This window comes from Mus pahari, chromosome 4 (genome assembly GCF_900095145.1).
Source record: "Mus pahari chromosome 4, PAHARI_EIJ_v1.1, whole genome shotgun sequence".
Lineage (NCBI taxonomy): Eukaryota > Metazoa > Chordata > Mammalia > Rodentia > Muridae > Mus > Mus pahari.
This window is the reverse complement of record NC_034593.1, coordinates 80,174,005-80,194,382: the sequence shown is the minus strand read 5'-3', so window position 1 is coordinate 80,194,382 and position 20,378 is coordinate 80,174,005. Positions and strand designations below refer to the sequence as shown.

Here is a 20,378-nt window from a genome sequence, read left to right as displayed (position 1 = left end):
GGTAAGAGCACCCGACTGCTCTTCCGAAGGTCCGGAGTTCAAATCCCAGCAACCACATGGTGGCTCACAACCATNCCAGCAACCACATGGTGGCTCACAACCATCTGTAACAAGATCTGATGCCCTCTTCTGGAGTGTCTGAAGACAGCTACAGTGTACTTACATATAATTAATAAATAAATCTTAAAAAAAAAAAAAAGAAAGAAAGATTATAGTATAGTGGTAGATCTGCCCAATCTAGGCGCACAGCAAATATTCATATTAACTGAGACGTGTTTTCATTGCTGGGGCATATTTGGGTTGGAGATTTACCGCAACAGTATCCAGTTTTATCCGGTGGTAGTGCACGCCTTTAATCCTAGATCTTGGGAGGCAGAGGCAGAGGATCTCTGAGTTAGAGGCCAGCCTGGTCTACAGAGTTCCAGGACAGCCACAGATCTCAAAAAAACAATACAAAGTAGAATTACTTGTTCCTTTCCAGCAGGCTTGAGATGGCCATAGGGGAGTGGGGGTGGAGGGAGACCCCACTGCTCCTGGGGCAAGTTCCTGCAAATCCAGATGGAAGCTAGCGCACAGCAGCTTGGAAACTAGCAACATTCTGGAATCCTGCCTTTCAGCCATATCCTAATGTAAATTTAGTTCTGGATAAAGTAACACCTTTACTTTCTGCCACCCATGCGGTACTTCCCACTGCCCCTCAGCTACTAATTAGCGGGATGCCTGGTTCCTTTCCTTGCCCTTGTGGCAGGCCCCTTCTGGTCAGTGGACAGAACTCAGAATTGCAGTGAGGGCAGCAGGAAAGAACTGTGTTGGCCTCTGCCTCTGAAGACCAGGACTCTGGCTATTCTGACTTTGGAAAGGATGGCCCCTTCCTTGTACACATACTTTTGTGTATTACAGTATATGACTAAGCTTGTTAATTATGAAATGAGAATCCTTTATAGAGCTGTGCTTTCTAATAAAGAAGCCACAAGCTGCACAAAGCTTAGACCTGTTAAGAATGGAACCTTTTGATGTCTGACTACTTCAGGCCCTCGGGTACCCTAGCCACACTTGAGTGCTCAGTGACTACATTCAGCCAGTGGACAGGCTTTTAGCAGAGATGGTTAAGATTTTATTTTTACTTTACATTGTGTATGCATGTCTGACAGTGCCTTGGAAAGCCAGAAGAGCATGCTGGATCCCGCAGGAGCTGGAGTCGCAAGTGGTTTTGGGAACTGGGGTCGTCTGTAGGAGCAGTCTGTACTCTCAACTGCTGAGCCTTCTCTCCAGCCCTCAGACAGTAAGTATAAACGGTCCTTCTGAGATGTCTGGGTCTGGAGCACAGAGACATGCTGGGTAGAACATGCAGGGAAGCACAGCTCAGACAAGGCCTCTCAAAGATGGGTCAGGGTTTGGTGTACAGGCAGAGGTCGATGGGCAAGACAGGTTTCAAGGGAGAGCCAAGGAGGAGAAAGAAGATGAGGAAACAACCAGTCCTCAAGAACACAAGGGGAGGGGCCCAGGCCTGAGCAGGAGGAAGAACGCTTCCTTCACACTTCCTGACAGATTCAAGGTAGGCAGGTGGCCTGGTCTGGGGAAGATCAAGTATTTCTTGTTCTGAACTGGGAAGTAAGGCTAGCAGTTTAGATTGCTAACTGTGATTTTGGTGGATTCTGTGGTAAAGGTCTGGGAGAGTTCTCTCAAAGTAGAAAACAGAATTTAGCAGGAAGTAAGGGACAACGGTAGTGAGAGCCCATGCTCCATTCAGACCATCAGTGACTTCTTACTGCTTTTCTGCTAAAACTCTCAGACAATCTACAAGGGTGTCGCTGACACAGCTGGTAGCAGGTTCATCCTTCCCTCACTCCCTGCTCACCCACCAGACCATGTCTCCATCCCTTTACTAAATCTGTCCTCCCCACAGGAGCAGATGGGAGGGACAGCTGTCCCTTGGTGTCCATGGGAGATGGTTCTAGGACTTCCTGAGGACACCACAATCACTCACCACTCAACTCCTTGATATAAAATGGCATGGTGTTTGCAAATGAGCCTGTGTATTCTGCTCTGTGCCTACATCATCTCTAGTTCCTTACAACACACAATATAGTGGATGTACTGTGTAAGAAGTTGTTACCTTGGCTGGTTCAGGGAATAATAAACATCTGCATATGTTCAGTATGGACACAGCTGTATGTTTGAGGGGTATAACTGAGAATTAACCCAGATGCACTTAAAAGGAAATTTGGTTTCCACTTAAGTCAAAAGATGCCGTTTCAACCGCCACAGGCTGTCTGTCCTGTCCTACATCCCATGGCTCTCAGCCATCTTAAAGTGATTTGCAAGCATCACTTCCTGGGAGAAGCCCTCCCCTGAGGGACAACAGATCCTTACTCAGGGCAGTCCAGCCCTTCCACAAGACTTGGCAAATGTACTCTCACACTGCCTTAGTGACTGCAGGCTAGACTGACAAGGGGGCTCCACACACAGGTGCTAAGTGCTCCTGAATACCTTTTTGTGAACTAATAATTCAATTTTCCTCTATGAACATGTAGATGCCATACTTTGTTTACTGCTTGTTTTATGAAAGGGTTCTTCAGAGCCTGTACACGGTAAATCCTTCAGTCCTGGGTTATTGTGTGCTTTTCCTTGGGTGGTCCTTTTACTCTGGATCAATTTTTTCAGGGCTTTTCCTATACTACTTTGTTTTTGTGGGAGGTCTTAGAAATGTCCCTGCCTTCTTAGTGATTACTGTCATTTCATTTACTGTCCATCTAAATCTTGGATTGTTGGGATTGAGTTGCAGGGTGCAGGCACCCCCTTGCTCCTCTGCTGTGTCTATCCATCTATGGTTCCCACTGCTTCAACGCCTGCTGGAGTCACTATGCTCACTACCTCTCTTTCCCTGAATTTTCCTAGCTATTCGTTTTAATTATTGAGATGTAATCTCTTTACTAGGACTGTCCTAGGACTTCCTACACAGCCAGGGGTTCCTCCTGACTCTGCCTTGAGGGCTGGGCTTAAATTAAAGGCATGCTCTACCACCCCTGGCCCTTCTGAGATATCCTTAAAGATGGATTTTTGGCAGGACTCAGAATCAAGTTTTGTAGTTCCAAAATAAATTCTATTGGTGACTTCTTACTAATGTTATTTGAAACATGAAGCTTAATTTGGGGAGCTATTTTAATAGACTTTCATAAGATGGGATGCAGCTTAGCTGATTATTTGCTTAGTTGGTACAAGCCAGGGCTTGGCTATACCCATACACATTCATATGTGGTCTCCCATTAAACAGTACACCTGCTTTCTCCATCTTTGACTGGTATTAACTTACTATATTCTCCATGCTTCGTATTACTTTCTATGTTTCCTTATTAGTCTGGTCGTATTATAGGAGGGTGATTTCTTCCACTGCACTTCCCCATGACTTACTGCTGAATGTGGGTCTGGGTAAACTGGGGTGAGGGTGCTGCTGTATAGTCTTAGCACCTGGAGCCTGAGGTAGGACGACAGAGAGTTCAAGGCTAGCCAAGAAAAAGAAAAAGAAAACAGAATATAGAGTGATCTAGAGAGCTCTCTAAAGGGAGCTGGAGAGGGAGCTCCAGCTAAGAGTTAAGAGCACTGCCCAATCTTCCAAAGGACCTGGGTCCAACTCCCACTATCCACATGGTGGCTCACAACTGGTGTCTGCTCACAACTGGTGTCTGCTCACAACTGGTGTCTGCTCACAGCTGGTCTCTGCTCACAACTGGTCTCTGCTCACAACTGGTCTGCTGCTCACAACTGGTTTGTAACTTCAGTTCTAAGTTTTCAACACCTTTTTCTGGCCTCTGCAGGGATGCACACACATGGTAACATCCATGTAAACACACATAAAACAAACACACAAATGAACAAACAAACAAACTAACTAACTAATAAGCAAGCAAGCAAGCTAGCTAGCTCTCCCAGACAGTCCTTCTGGTTGAGTACCAGGCTGCAGGTCAATGCATGCATCTGCTTCCATGATGAATGAAGCAGGTACACCCAGCAGTGCCCAGGAGGGTACTTGAAGGGATAGAAATCAAACTTTCCAAGGCATACTTTTTCAACCATCTGAATGATTTTGTATGAAACTAAAATTAGCTTATAAAACTAACAGGCTCACACTCAGCGGAATAAGGACTGAATTCTCAAGATGGCCGACCTAATGTCTTCATTATGCCAGGCAGACAGTTTGCTTGCTTGTTATTCAGTTAATGTGCATCAATTCTTTCCCAAAGGAAACAAGCCACTCTCAGCACGTGACGCACGGTTACAGCCAGGACTGAGACACTCACTTGGGTTCATGAGGAGGTCCAGACTGGTCAATGAGCTTGAATTCAGCAGCAAAGCCATGAGATCGGGCGTACTCCAACAAGCCGCCTACGGGGTTGGTGTTCAGGTACCTGACGAGCTCGCCAATCCGCCTGATCTTGTTGGGAGCCACAGATTCATCAAGTGAGTCTGTGTTTGCACCCCCAGACTAAGGAGAAATTAGTCAAAGAGCAACCAGTAATATGTCAGAAAACTCGGAGGACTCACAGACAACCCTATTTGCCCACGTTGTAAAACACAGCCTGTAACTCCAGCAGGACTGTGGCCCACCTGGTCATCCGCTGAACTGGCTGCCTCCTCCTGCAGAGCTTTCATGGCCTCCTCTGCGGCCATCTGCTTTGCTACTTTCTTGCTGGGGGCACTCACAGTGGGGAAGGTCTGGGCTCCTACTGCTACACAGTACTGGAACCTTAGCGGAAACAGTGGGCAAAAGATCACAATGGCTGGGTGGAGAGGGCCTGCCGCACCTTGGCCAGGTGCCATCCTCCACCTCCTGCTGCTCTCATACATATCACCTCTGCAGTTATTCTGGCCTGGGAGAGCCAGTGCTTGGCCCATCTCCTGCCTCCGGATCTCCTGACCAGCTAAACACTCAACATGCAAGGGTCAAACAAGTCTCCCCTTCTCCAAGAAGCCTGCTTTTGAACAATTATGAGCACAGAGCCCTCAAGTAGGGAGCTGCTAGGGCAAGCCTGGGTCCTAAACCTTTGTGTCCCACCACACTGTCCACACTGTGACCCGACCTAGACCACCATTTCTTCCAACTCCTACTCCCAGATTCTCTGCTTCATAGCAGCAACCAGGCCCTGAAGGCCCCTGTCCAGACTGTAGCAAGAGAGACCATACAGGGAAAAGTCTTCTCGTCTCTGGCGCTGTGGTAGGAAATGTCTTTCCTACTTTGGAGAAGGCACACATAAGACATAGACATACTTGGGGTCATGAGCAGGGCCTTCTTTGGACAGGAGACGGAATTCACAGGAGTTGCCTAGTTTGTGCATGCACTCAAGCAGTGTAGTAACTGGGCTCTTCCCAGAGAACAAGGATGTTGCTGAGGAGCTGGGGGCCTGAGCCTCTGCTGGCTGGAGGAGAGAGGAGAAAGCATGAGACAAAACACAGACACAAAGAACACTCGTAGGGAGCCTGAGACTTTCTCTCCCCTTCCTGGTTTGTGGAAACAATGTCTGCTCCTAGAGCTCAGGCTGGCCTTGACCCCAAGGTGATCCTCTCACCTTAGCCTGTCAAGTGTGGCAATTACAGATAGGGTCACCTTGCCCAGCTAAGAATTCTTTTAGACAACTGAGTGTGAGGAGAGGCCTTCCAAAGGAGATGCTGTGGGGACAGGGAGGGACAAGTTTCGGCTAAGAGAGGAGAGTGGGTCCAAGGTTTGTGATGGCTAGTTTTAACTGGCAATGTGACACAGACAGCTCAGAAGCACAGGAAAGAAACCCCAGTGAGGTGCTGTCTGTATCAGATTGGTTTGTGTCCATGTCTGAGAGATTGTCCTGGTTGGTTCGCTGATACGAGCAGACCAACCTTAAATGGTGGCAGCCTAGATAAAAGGACATAGGCAACGATTGCTTTGCGTTTTGTGTGCTTCACCAAGTAGTTCCTCTTGTTGTTACTGCGGCCGACTCCCTCCCTGATGTCAGAACCAGCTTCTCTGGGCATTAGTCTCTCCAGGAACGGCCCAGGCTTTCAGTGCCAGGCTGGGAGGCCAGGGAGGCACTCAGCCTCCGACTCCCAGATTCAGCCTCTCAGCTCATTAGATGACTCTGGCCATGCCATGTGCTAATCTAAGAAACCCTCTTCCAATTAATATACTCTGTAAGTTCTGTTCCTCCAGAGACCCCCAACTAATATAAGGTCCTTTCAACTCTGACATTCTGCAAATATACTCAGACCAGTACAGGCAGAAGAGGGGCTGGTTATGAGGGAGGGGGAGGGAAAGGCAGGAGCACTATCCCAGAAGACTCTGGACCATTCGAGCCAGGTCAGCTTCCAGAGTCTGACACACAAATGCCAAGGGTTACCTTCCCCAGGGAACATCACCTACCTTCTCCAAGTCTTCCTCCATGGGACAGTGGGACAAGTCTTCTGGCTGTCCACTGTCTTTGGCTTTGGCTTCTCGAAGCAGAATCGCCATGGCTTTCACTGCTGCGTCCTGCTTGGCCACTTTCTTGCTGCCAGCCTCCGCTGGGGGAAACTCCCGACCATTGATGACAACCTGGAATTTAAATCTTCGTGGAAAGGGATTAGATGTGTAAACACCAGGTTGTGTCACTCCTCTGCTCATTCTAAAGTGATCTCTACCCCAGAATGTTCTGCTACACACTGAGTGCCTTTCAGGATCTCTACATAGCCCTGGTTGTCCTGAAGCTCAATATGAAGACCAGGGTGGCCTCAAACTCCTGACTCTGGCTCCTGTGTATTGGGATTAAAAGTGTGCACCACCACACCCAGTGGCATCTTTTTAAAAATTTATTATGCATGTGTGAATGTATGCAGGTCAGAGACAGCTTGTGGGAGCCAGGTCTCTCCTCTCAATGCATGGGTTCAGAGGACCCACTGGATTTTATTTCATTCAGAGAAAGACATCAAATCTCTTAATTCCTAGGTCTTCCAAAAACATTGATGCCATAGTCAAGTGACACCTGACTACGACATCAATGTTTTGTTTTTCATTTCTCCTTCTTTTGAGGTATAGTCTTACTATTTAATAGTGCAGGCTAACCCCGGGTACTCTCAACACTGCCTTGGTTCCCCGAAAACTGGGATTATGGGCATGTGCCATCACACTTGGCAGCATCTGTGTTCTTAGAGCTGAAACTCAAAAGACTGATTAACTGCAAAACCCACAGCTTTCCCTCAACTCTCTGGAGGGATGGCGCTGAGAAAACAAAGAATGTTAGCCTCTAGCAAAAACTGAAACAGTCCTGGCTCTGGCAGTTTGGGGATAAAGATACCCCCTTTGTTTAGCAGTAATTTGGTATCATGAAGGAAGGTATGAAGAAACAGGTTACTGCTGGGAAACCCTTCCCCCCTGGAAACCAGCCTGACTAATACAGTTCTGTGCCACTCACCCATACTCCGGTCAGTGACATTTGAGACATGCCTGAGCAGTACAGATAATAGCTGACATGTAAGATTCTACTGCCTTGAGCTTTTGACGTGGTCAATGGATAAAAGCACCTTGTTGCTCAGGCTTGACAACCCAAGTTCAAGCTTGGGAACCCAAGGCAGAAGAACAACAGACTCAGGAAAACTGTCCCTGACCTCTACATGAGTGGCCCATGCATGCCTGTGCATGGTTTTTGGCTTGTGCTTGCTCGCTTGCATTCTCTCTCTCTCTCTCTCTCTCTCTCTCTCTCAAAAAAAAAAAAAAAAAAAAAAAAAAAAAGGATTCTATTGCCTACTTGATGAGGCCTTGTCTTAGCTGCTCAGTACACTCAGTGTTTACACAGTTCTAAAATCATTCAACAGTGCCACTGTCCAGTGTTCCTGTCAGTAAGGAATGTAGGCTATATAGAAGTTGGAAATGTTTAGTTTATTCTCTGTTTCTCTAGCTACGACTTGCAGCCACTCAGCCCCAGTAGCCTCAGTCATCTGACAGGCCCTTCAGTAGCCCCTTCCTGGCCCACCTATCTTCCTCAGTCTGTCTCCTGCTGTGTGCAATCCCATAGTGCAGTGGTTCTCAACTCCTCTGGCGATCAAACAACCCTTTGCAGAGGTCATACATTGGATATCCTGCATATCAGATATTTACATTACAAGTCACAACAGTAGCAAAATTACAGTTATAAAGTAGCAACAAAAATAATGTTATGCTCCGGGTGGGGGGATCAGCACAACATGAGGAACTATATTAAAGGATCACAGCATTGGGAAGGTTGAGAACCACTGACACAGTGCAAAGTCTGGCCAACTGCCTGAGCGAGGGAACCTCTGACTTCTTGGCTCAGCAGTAGCAGCAGCAGCAAGGCAGTCCATCTACCTGTGCAGAGGAAGGTATAAAACTTGAAGTACCACCTTGGTAAGACAGGCAGGCAGCTGCGTGCTTGACTTCCCCATCCCGAGGCTGGGGTGGGAGTGCACGTGCCACTGTCTAGCAAGTGGCTGTAATTCTGCCTGCCAGTCCACCCCAACACTGCCCACCTGTCCCTATCCTCCTCTCAGGAGCTTCAGTTTGGCTGTGACTGGCACAGAAGTCAAGTCTGTTACCTCTCGCCTTAGAAGGCAGATGTGGGGGCACAAGTGCTAGTCATCTCGACAGAGGTTCATTTCAAGTCAAGACAGTCACTCTCCCTTGCTCAGCCAGGATTCTGGCTACCCTGAGGTCTCTCATCCCTGATTAGCATTTAGAGAAAGGACCAATCAAGAATGATTAGGTGGAAAGGAAAGAAGGCAAGGACGGGAGCCACCAAGGACAGCACTCACAGGTAAACCAAGACAGTGTTAAGAGCCAGTGCCTGACTCCCACTCGGCAGGATTCCTGGGCAGTCTCTTACCTAGGTTCATGGGACGGTCCACTCTGCTCTATCAGGTTGAAGTCACAGGTCTGGCTAGTGAACTGAGCATACTCTAACAACCCGCTGACAGGGTTCTTCAGCTGGCACTCAGTTAGCTTCTTGTAGGGTGAGCACCGTGGCAAGGTAGGACTGTAGAAGGAGGGCATCTCCATGATGGCTCGAAACTCACCTGGTGCTGTGTGGATACTATTCAAGTTATCTGGGATGTCATCTGTGGCCCACTGGCCATTTTCAGAGGCCACATACCCTGCTCTAGAGGGGCCATTGTGATAAGCGTGAGGCCGCAGTCTCATTGGTCCTGGTCTGGCCTCATGCCTACTTTCATGCTTCACCGCAGGCTCCTGCCCATTCTCCACTCTCTTGGAGACTGTCACACTGCTTGAGGCACCTGCTGGGGGCGGGTGGCAGGCAGGGAATGAGGGGCTTCTAGTGGCCTCTGGGACAGCTGCTGGGGTAGGGGCAGGAGCACTGTGCGTACTTCTCTTCATCTGCAGCCTCTCACGCTTCTTGTCTGTCAAGTACCAGATGGGAGGAGTAGCCCCTTGCCTGTAGACATCACCTTGCCTTTCCAAGTCAATCAGCACTGAATTCACATCTCGGGCCTTGGCGAGGCCAATGTTCTTAGCCAGGTTCAGGGCAGAGGAGTTTGACACATTGAACAGATAGTCACAGATCTTCTCCTTGATTTCAGCCATGTCAAGAGGTTCAGAAGGTCCTTCTAAGTCAGAGGCAGGGTCTTGGTCCTCACTGTCCAAACCAGGCTCTCTAGGGACTTCCTGGATACAACTGTCTGGATTCACAACTCTGGAGGGCTGAGTCCAAGCCTGACTCGAGGACACAAGGCTCCACGAAGGAGGTTTCCCCCTTCCTCTGTGCAGCTTTCCCTTCCTTTCCAAGGAGTACAAAATACGATTGATGTCCCTTTTGGGGGTCCTGAGCTCTCTGGCTAGCACATGGGCAGTGGTGGCCTTCCCCTCCCCAAGCTCTTCCAGGTAATTTAGGACCTTCTGCTCCGGACTATGACTGATGCTCAGCTCCTGGAAGTGTGAGCAAAGCCCGTCAGCACCTCTCCACGGTGGACCCCTGCTGTGTGGGGGAGGAAGTGGGCATCCTATGTAGAGCCCCTGATTTCTGAGAGTCACACTCCTGGGGGACCCCCAGATTTCCAGTTGCCTGTCTTGGGCAGGTGGCCCTGGGAATCTTGGCCAGTGTCCTGGGAGGAATGGCGGCAGTGACTGGGTCTGTATTCCAATCAAGGGTGCTTCTGGGAGCCGCCCTTTGAGAAACTCTATCTGCTGAAGCTGGAAACTCCTAGGGTAAGACTCCAGCCCATGTGGCTGTGGGTATCTCCACTTGCTATGCTCATAGCTAGGGTCCGAGTACGACCGTGTCTGGTGAGGGAACACCCCTGTAGAAGGCAACATGGAAGACAGAGCTTGAGTCAGAGCTACATATGAGCCTATGATTCCTAGAGTTTGTGCCTAAGGAAGCTGTCCCTGCAGCTTCGGAGCAGGTGAGGTAGCTGAGCTGTGGCCTATGTTCTCACTAGGGTGACTTCAGTTCACTACTGGCTACTGTGTGGGAACTCATGAGGGAACACAGAAAGGTAGCAGGTTGCAAGACACAATTTCAGATGCCTCAGTGAGACCTCCAACTTAACTCTTGTAACAGGATATTAGGAGGTTGGGGTGGGGAGAGAGCACTGACCCGGTCCGTGGGTCTATCAACAGGGTCTGCAAGAGAGAAAGTGGGAACTGAGGGGCAAGAGACTCGAAGAATGGAGAAAAGACAGGCTGTCTGGTCAAGGCTCAAGTCTAAAGTCTCAAGTCTCATTTATTGGAAGGCAACTCTGAGTATATATGCAATTGCTGGGGAGTGCAGCTGGAGACACTTAACCACAAGTCCAGCAGGTATAGGAGAAAAACAAGATGTTCAGCTGTGGTGGGCTTCTTGCAAAAACATCATGCTAGGAAAACAAGTCTCTCGTTACAGTGGAAAAGTACCACCTGTAAGAAAATAGCCCGACATGGCTGCAGAGATGGTAGCTGCTTTCTGCTGAGAGTTGGCTTCCAACAGGACACCTTTCCACTCACCCCATAACTGCCCTCCTAAAACTAGAAAACACAGCTAAGAAGTGAGCAAGGGCAACAGATAAGTCCTTTATCTGTCTTTACCATCTGTGATCCATAGGTGAATACTATAGTATATGCAAAAAGTACTTTCCTTCAAGTCAGATGCCTGCAATATTTTGAGGGAAGGTACACACACACACACACACACACACACACACACACACACACACATCAAGAGCTGGGGAGATGACTCAGTGAGTAAAGCATTTGCCACACAATCTTAAGGACCTGAGTCTGAATCTCCAGAACCCAAGAAAAACAAAACAAAACACGGTGTGGTATAAGAATCAGTAATTGTGGGACTCTTGAGGGTATAGGGGACCAAGAAGAAAAATCCCTGGAAACCTGAGGGCCCAACTCCGAGGCTGTCCTTTGACATAGAAATGAGTACAATTGTGCGTGCACATCTGCAAAATTAAAAATTGGTTGTTGGAGTAGGGTTTTTTGTTTGTGTTTTTGAGACACGGGCCCTCTATGCTTTGGCTGGCCTGGGACTCAGAGATACCTGCCTCTGCCTCATGAGCACCATGAATAAAAGGCGTGCGCCATCATACCCCCTAAGTTACCCCCCCCCCCCACACACACAGTAGTAGAGCATTTGCTTATCAGGTGTGTGTGGCTATGGGTACATCCCATATAGCTTTTTATATTTTGAAGGATAAACCGGGGTGGGACATGCCTGCAATTCCAGCTCTAGGGAGAAAAGACAGGTGGCTTGCTCAAGGGCAATCAAGGCAACACAAGACAAGTGGAAACTGCCTCAAACCAAACACACCAGCACGGTGAAATCAAGGCAAGGAACAGCCCTAATCCCACCACAGGCTTCTCTTTCCTCTCAAGGATCAGTTTCCATCCCCGCTGCATTCCAGAATGACATATTCAGTGCTGTGCACAGCATGAATCCTCTGAATCTGGGTTTTTCTGTTCAGGATGCTGCAGTTGGGGCTCATGTATGACATCACAAGTCTCATTTTAGTGCTAAGTAGAATTCCACGAAGCTTATCCAGTCCACTGTGGAAAGACACCCTGCTTGGCCAGCAAAGATTTGAAAGCAAAGATTTCCCCCTGCTGGTTAGTTGAGATAATTTACATTTCTCAGGAAGTTGAAAAAGCAAAGAGGACCATGAGAAAAGTTGCTCATGTTGGGCTATAGCTGCTCAGCAAGGCGTCAGGGGTCTTAGCAGAAAGGGAAGGGGTGTCTGCCTCGGCCTGGGTCCTTGTCTGGCTTAGACGCAGGTCTATCTTCTGACCTGCCTTCTTCCTGAGACTGCTCAAAGCTACAAGAACAAACTGAACAGAAATCCCCAGAATGGCTGGCAGCTCGGCTTGAGAAGAACAGGACCCTCGTAATTCACACTACGTGAGCCAGATATGAGGGTGCAGCCCCCGCAGGCTTACCTGTGGGTCCCCTGAACCCTTGAGACATAGTGCCGGCAAGGCCCGCACCTGCGGCGTAAGATGGCTGGCTCCGCAGAGTTCACTTTCGTTTCCTTGAAAAGGCTTCCCCGCCCAACTGTTGGGCCAAGAGGAGGGAGGGGTTTGCTCCCGGTAGCCGAGCAGCATCCTGCCCACCATAAGGGCTGGGCCGCCGTAGTCCACGACCACCGCCTTCCTCACCACTCCACCTTTGCTAGCAGGGCACTATATAAGTTATCTGGGAGCTTGGGTGCAATTTACTTCACCGACAAGCTTATTTTTGTTCACGGTATTTTGGAATGCTTCACTCCCGCACTCAACAGCGCCCTCTCCGCCCTGTGAGGAAGTTCCTTTTCCGTTGTTTAATCCCTACTGCTTTAAGTCTGTCCCTTCCTAGAGTGACCATTGGCGAATGCCCTGTCCCCACTAACCTGTCCTTCATCCACCCTGTTGGCTGCCCCAAACTTCCTATCTTTTTGTAGATAAAAAATTCTTTACCTTCACATATTCTGTTCTTTGGCCTAGAATGTTCCTTTCCCTTTCCTTGTTTTGTTTTGGAGACTTCAGAGGAATTCCACTTCCACATCTCTGGGTACCTGATGTGTTTGTACCAGTGTCAGCACCCAGCACCCAGTGTAAGTAGGAGCCCAGCATGTGGCAGTCTGGGCAAGATGGATGGCTCAAAAGTCACTCCCAATCACCTCCTTCCAGTTGGTGTAGCTGCCTTCAGTGCTCCTGGGGGCTCTCCAGTGGGCAGAGCTGTTCTAGCCTATATCCCCTGCACAGTGAGTCCCAGACAGTCGAAGGTGAGTGGATAATAGTGCACTCTAAGTAAAACAATTTGCAGAACAGAAACTTGGGGGGGGGGGAATAAAAAATGGCAATCAACACAGGAAAAGAGCTCAGTCTTGTGCCATCAGGGAAACTCAGTAAAGGTCACGTGAGGAGGTGTTCTTGTCCACTCACCAGTGTGGCACCATTAACCAACACATAGGAGGACCAAGAAGGAGCAACCCCCAGGCACTGCAGGAAGTCATTACTTAGAAAACCACACCCCATGGTTGAACCACTATATGAATATAGCAGGATAAGCTACACAACTCTGGAAACAATCAAACAAAAATAAGCAAATGTTCCCATGTTAGGACAGTACACAGCAATTGAAGTAAAAAACCACAGCCAAATGCAAGAGATGGGAAACAAGGTAACAATACTGAAAGAAGACCAAGCAAAACCAAGGTGAATCCTGTACTGCACAAGGCAGGCTCAAGTCCAAGGTGAAAGCATTCTAAACGGAAGGAATGTCCGGGGGCTAACGATTGTGCAGACTTTCACCTGGGTAGTGGCTACATATGTTTGCTTAACAGTTATGCACTGGTGATTAATTCATGCTTACATATATGTGTATGTGTGCATGCTATATTCCACAGGTTTAAAAGGCAACAAACAGAACCGACTCTCCCTGAAGTATTCTAGCCCCCTCCCCACGTTCTCTGTTCCATTCACATCACGTGCATATCACATGCATGGTGCCTTACCTCTGCTTTCTTACCTTCCTGCTAAATAATCAGGAAGACTCTGGAGGAGCTTTCATGGTGATTCTGGTACAGGCAACTGTCCTCCCAGCCCTCCTCCCAGCCCTCAGTCCACTGTGAACCAAACACAGGAAGGGCTCTCAGTAGAGAGAACTTGATCTCCGCCTCGATCAGTTTATGCCTGGGAAGAACCACTGCTGCTGTCGGATCTCAGCCACTGAGGACCTGCAGACAGTCTCATCCCTAAGCTTTGTCTCGCTCCCTGACAACTGTCCTAACTCTCCCAGGCTCACTAGGTGGTACCTCCACTGCCATCTGCGGCCCTTTACCTTTTCCAGGGTTTCCCCTCAGCTGGAGGGCCTTGGGAACAAACAGGTGACAGTCCTGTCACAAGCAGTTCACTTCCCTAGGAGCTTGGGAGCCTCCTGCCAGGTTCCAAGATACCTTCAATTCAGAGGGCTACCCCTTAGTCACCACCCAAATAACTCAGTTGTGTCTAAAATAAGGTGTCACAACCTCCCCCTGGGTGCTCGAAGGCCAGGTCCCAGCTCCGCATGTGTCTCAGGAGCTGACTGGGTTTAGCCTCCAGCCCTCCCCCCCCTTGCTTTTACCTATCTGGGTTTACGATTATTGATTGGATTGTTGAAGATTTTGTTTAATCTCACTTTGTGGAGAAATAACTGTTTTTGACTCCGTATCGTCCAGTAGTTAGATGTCAGAACACAGAAGACTGTCTACTCACAGCTGGATCTTGTGCCTCTACAGTACAGCAGTGCCTGTTCATCACCTTCAGTGCCAGCTCCCACAGGGGCACTGAGAAAGAAATGGACTGTCTGGGACAGCGTGCTATGTTGACCATCAGTGATGTATTGTCAGAGCAAGTAGTGAGTCACTGACCTACTACTCAGTACTAAGTAAGATTTTAATGATTATAAACTGTGTGTGTCTGGGAGACAGGGAGGGGGAGGGAGGGAGGGCGATGTACAAAGCGCAGGTGCTTTTGGAAGTCAGAGGTCTCAGACCTTCCAAAAGCTGGCGTTACAGACAGCTGTGACCCACCTGATGTGGGTGCTTGGGGACTGAATCTAGGTCCTCTGCTACAGCTGCATGTACAATTAGCAGCTGAGCGTCACTTCAGCCCCAAGGGCATTATTTTGAAGAGAATACTATATAAATACACTCAGGCTCTTAACCTTACTTTTTTCTGTGCTGGAGATTGAACAGGGGCCCTGCCTATGCTAAGGCAAATGCTCTACCGCTGAGCCATACATCCCCAGCCTATAACCTAGCTCTTAAGAAACATAATCTGTGGTATCACTAGGCACAAATTTATTAGCCTCTGTTCTTTTTCTCCCATTGTCCCGTTTTCCAAGGTCTTACTGTATATATTCCTGGCTGTCTAGAAGCTTGCATGTAGCCCAGGCTAGCCCTGAACTCCTGCCTTCTGGGTGTTGGGATACAGGTGTGCACTATTGTGCCCAGTCTCTTCAATATTTATCATTGGGTTTGTCTTTCTATCAAAACAGCTACTATCCCTGAAACATTCATTTAAAAAAAAAAAAAAAAAAAAGATTTAGGTGGGCAGTGGTGGCACAGGCCTTTAACTCCAGCACTTGGGAGGCAGAGGCAGGCGGATTTCTGAGTTCAAGGCCAGCCTGGTCTACAAAGTGAGTTCCAGGACAGCCAGGGCTACACAGAGAAACCCTGTCTCAGGGGAAAAAAAAAAGATTTATTTATTTTATGTATATGAATACACTGTAGTTATCTTCAGACACCCCAGAAGAGGGCACCAGATCCCATTACAGATGTTGTGAGCCACCACGTAGTTGGTGGGAATTGTGTTCTTAACCACTGAGCTATCTCTCTAGCCCCGAAACATTCATTTTCTAAACTCAAAGGGCCTTCCCCAGCAGTCTAACTTGCTCAAATAATCTGGGAGGCTTTCAGGAGACAGAGGAATGATGTATCAGCAATTATACTGCCCCTGAGAAATGTTCTACAGATGTCGGTAGCCAGGACCAGAGTTTGTTTTGTTTTGTTTTGTTTTTGAGGCAGGATCTCATAAAGTTCAGGATCACCTAGAACTTAGCTGTATCCTCCTTATACAACTACGGCTGACTCTGAGCCCTTATCATCCTGCCTCTCCCTTCCAAGGGCTTCTAATTTTGAAATTACTAGAAAGCAAGAGCTGTTTTGGACAGCTGTCTCCCCACCCCACCCCCAAAGAGAGGTCTCCAGAGGAAGGGACATCCTTTTATTACTGAGTCAGAGGTCTCCAGTAAATGAAAGGAAAAGATGTGTGTTAAAAAGGTTAGTGGTTGCACAATAAAGTTATAGTATTAACAACAATGCCAAAACAATTGTCAGAACAGCGGTTAACAGTCCTGTGTAGACCATTACGCGTGCACACCATGCACTTTTAGCTTCATGGGCAGCCCACAAAGTAACTCTCTAAACCCTATGGCTCTATGTATTAAATCCTGTCTGGTGCTCAAGCTGCTTGTCCTACGAAAGCTCAGTCCTGTGAGTAGCATTTGATCAGCTGCTGGGGTGGCTCTGGCTGGTAGAGATTCAGCTATTGGCCCACATTTGGGTCCCACTGAGTTAGGACTCAAGGTAAGGGATTCTCATCCACTGTTTTTTCTTCCTCTTCTCTCCCAGCCCCAGCCTGAGCTCTGCTCAGTCCTAGCTCCTGCAAGACAAAGGCCCCATCTTTAGCTTGTGGAATAAGTGTTGTATGGGGTCAGCAAGAACAGACTGGGCTCTGAGTGCTGCAGTGTTTCTTGGAAAGCAGGTGGATTTCACTAAGAGCCAATTTGCCAGATGGATAATTCATAGAATAGCCAATACATGGAATTTACTTTTTCTCCTTGTTTGTTTGTTTTGATTTTTGAGACAGTTTCTCTGTGTAGCACTGGCTGTCCTAGAACTCACTCTGTAGACCAAGCTGGCCTCAAACTCAAGAGATCTTCATGCCTCTGCCTGTTTCTCCGTTCTTAATTGAGCAGTTTTTATTCCATCTTCCTAACAGAATTTAACAGTACCGTGATGCTGTCTCTTACTGTCCTAGAGCAGAAACTGAGGAGGAACCTGGGTTGGGGGAGGGGCCTTTCAGAGACCCTGCTGGCTGTTGTTCCACAGCCTTCCCTGCAGGGGCTCTGCCTTTCCTAACTCCTCTTTTCTTTATTTTCTTGGAAATAGGATTCCACTAAGTTGCTCAAGATCCTCAGGTCTCAGCATCCTAAATGCTGGGATTACAGGTGTGTGCCACCATACCAGGCCTTCTAACTCGGTTTAAAATGTCACTTTTTCACTATTGACAAGTTCACAGAAATCTCCATCTACACCCAGAGGAGAAGAGCCTCTCAAGTCAGAGGGCAGTGATGGAGATGCCAACATTAAAGATGCAGTGATGCATCTTACAGTTATGCAGCCCCAAGCCATGCAATGCCAGTGGCCACTAGGAACAAGCAAGGCCAGGCACTTCCCCCTCCAGAGGCAGCTCGGTGCAGTGACACACAGCAGCCTCCAGAGGGGAGGGAGAAACCAGGCAGTACTGAGCCACCTGTCTGCAGTGTTTAAGGCAGTTTGGGGCACACTGGCCTTGCTGGGAAAGCGCACATGCTCAGTTTTCCAATACATACTCCAAGCAACTGCCATGCCCTGTGTAAAGTGTCATCAATACCTAGGTAGAGACACGAGGCTCTCTACACTGATAGAGCCAAGTGTTTAAGGCCAGCTAGGCTACATAGTAAGCTTTGCCAAAAATAAAATAAAATAAAACTGAGAATACTTAATACTGGTTTGGGGACTCCTTGGGTACTTTCACAATCTAATTTTGATTCTGGAACCTACCCTGGCTTCCTCCAAAGTGTTCTCAATTGGGTTGCTGCTGCCTTTTGAAGGTTACCCATTACTCTTAGGATAAAGGTTCAGGCCCACAACAGCGTCTGCCACATTATATACTGTTGGCTTGGTCCACCTTCCATCTTGATTGCCTAATAGTCAAATCACACTCCTTCAGGCTTGAAAAGTCCAGCTCCGGTTTTCTCATAGTTCCTTTCCAACACCAGGGTACAGAGGGCATATAAAGTTTATAGTGCCCAAAATTCTAGGGCCTTCTTTTACACTTACTACTGGGTGTACTTACACATTTACATGGTCATTTCATTAACTACGTCTGCTTGCCTGAGCAGGGAGAGCTTTCACTCTCATGACACACCACAGAGCCTTGCACATAAAAAGTATTCAGCAAACACTCATCCAGTAAATATTTACAGTGACTGAGTCAAGAGAAGCAGCAAGCTTGGTAACACATGACTCTGATCCCAGCAACTTGGAAGCTTTGGGAGGCTAACCTGAGCTAAATAGTGAGACCCTGTTATAAAAAAAAAAAAAAAAAAAGTCAGGTATGACAACTCTGGCCATTAAACCTAGAACTCAGGATGAAGAGGCAGGCAGATCTCTGAATTTGTGGCCAGCTTGGTCTCCACAGTGAGTTCCAGTCCAGCTACAGTTACAGTTACACAGTAAGTTGATGTGGGACAGGGAGTAGAGGAGGAGGGGCTGGAGAGATGGCTCAGCAGTTAAGAGCGCCTGTCGCTCTTGTATAAGACCGGAGTTCAGATCCCAGCCCTCCTCTACCCTCCATGGGTGCCAGGGCGATTGTGGTGGTTTGAATAGGCTTGGCCCAGGGAGTGGCACTATTAGGAGGTGTGGCCTTGTTGGAGGAAGTTTGTCAGTGTGGGTGTGAGCTTTAAGAGCCTCAACTTAGTCCTTGCTGCCTGGAAGCCAGTCTTTTCCTATTTGCCTTCAGAACAAGATGTAGAATTCTCAGTTCCTCCTGCACCATGCCTGACTGGACACTGCCATGTTCCCGCCTTGATGATAATGGACTCAATCTCTGAACTTGTAAGCCAGCCCCAATTAAATGTTGTCCTTATAAGAGTTGCCTTGGTCATGGTGTCTCTGCACAGCAATGGAAACCCTAAGAAACAGATATACATGCAGTCAAAACACCCATATATATAGAATAAAACTTAACAACAAAAAAAGAACAATCAAGGATCTATCTTCTAAAGTTAAACTTACAAACCCAACTGCTTTGCAAAGCAACAGAACATTGTACTAAAGGCCTTAAGTATGTGTGTAATTTCAGTTCATAATGATTATAAGGTAACTATATCACTGAATCACTGAACTAACTAAACAATGTAATCAACGATACAGCTGATAATCAACCTGAAAAGCTGGTCATACATGTCTATATACTCTTAAATTATGTCCTTAAAAATGTCTTAAGATGAAAATTTTTTCACCACTTGTATGTGAGTGTGTATGTGTGTGTGTTTACAACCTTTATTGTTTTTAGTGTGCAAATGCATACGAACATTCATGTGTGTGTGTAGAGTATGTGTGTGAAGGCCAGAGAACAACCTTTGGAACACAGTTCATCTTCTTTAAGAGAGGGTCTCTCACTGGCCTAAATGTGGGGTGTCTGGCCCCCTGGGATGCCCCTGGGATCCTCCTCACTCTGTCTCCCAACACTGGGTTGTAAGTGTACACTACTGTGCTAGCATGGGGGTTGCTTACTTGTTATGTTCTGTTCTGCCTTAAACTTGGGTTGTGTGGACCAAACTAAGGTCCTTTGCAAACATTTTACCTACTGAACATACACCCCAGTCTCTAAGCTTTATTTTATTTTATTTCATTTTATTTTATTTTGAGTCAGGAGCTCACTATGTAGACCAGGCTGAACTCAGAGATCCACCTGCATCTGCCTCCCAAGTGTTTAGATCAAACCACCACGGTGATGCCCTTCCTTACAACTTTTTCTTCATAGGCCCAACTATAGTCACCCAAATGCCCTTCCAGTGCTGAACAGACACCTCAGGGCTATTCAAAGGAACACTGAAGATAGCTCAGTTGGTAATGTCCCTGTCACACAAGTGTAACGACCTTAATTTAGATGCCCAGCACTCACATAAAAGCTAAACACAGCAGTGTGCATCTGTAATCCCAGCTGGGGAGAGAGACGGGGGTCCCTGGTGCTTACCAGTCAGCTGAATTGGTGAGCTCCAGGTTAAATGAGGAATCCTGTCTCAGAAAACAAGATGGGGAGAAATGGAGGTAGACGCTCAGTGTCCAATAGCTCTGGTCTCTGCCATGCACTAAGGCCCTTTGCAAGCATTTTACCTACTGAATAACTCCATCCCTCCCGTTTCTAAACTTTATTTTGAGACAGGATCTCACTATGTAGACCAGGCTGGCTTTGAACTTAGAGATCCACCTGCCTCTGCTTCCTATGTGCTGGGATCAAAGCACCATGAAGCATACATGCATACATATATACCACATACATACATATATATACCACATATATACCATACATATACCAAATAAATAATGTAAGCTATGTGTGGTAGAAAAATGCC

General features: G+C 47.6%; 1 protein-coding gene across 3 annotated transcripts in view; it reads right to left on the bottom strand.

Moving 5' to 3' along the window:
- Positions 1 to 20,378, bottom strand: part of Adar (adenosine deaminase RNA specific) — a 37,762-nt gene that overhangs the window by 8,922 nt on the left and 8,462 nt on the right. For 2 of the 3 annotated variants that reach the window (XM_021195854.2, XM_021195855.2), the window contains exons 1-6: positions 12,392 to 13,449; positions 8,841 to 10,269; positions 6,389 to 6,572; positions 5,266 to 5,414; positions 4,606 to 4,744; positions 4,299 to 4,483 (exon numbers count right to left, since the gene is read on the bottom strand). In XM_021195854.2, the coding sequence (XP_021051513.1) occupies positions 4,299 to 4,483; positions 4,606 to 4,744; positions 5,266 to 5,414; positions 6,389 to 6,572; positions 8,841 to 10,269; positions 12,392 to 12,419 (2,114 nt within the window). In that variant the 5' untranslated portion in view covers positions 12,420 to 13,449. Of the gene's footprint in view, positions 1 to 4,298; positions 4,484 to 4,605; positions 4,745 to 5,265; positions 5,415 to 6,388; positions 6,573 to 8,840; positions 10,270 to 12,391; positions 13,450 to 20,378 lie in introns of those variants that run through there. The other variant, XM_021195857.2, reaches the window with a different exon arrangement.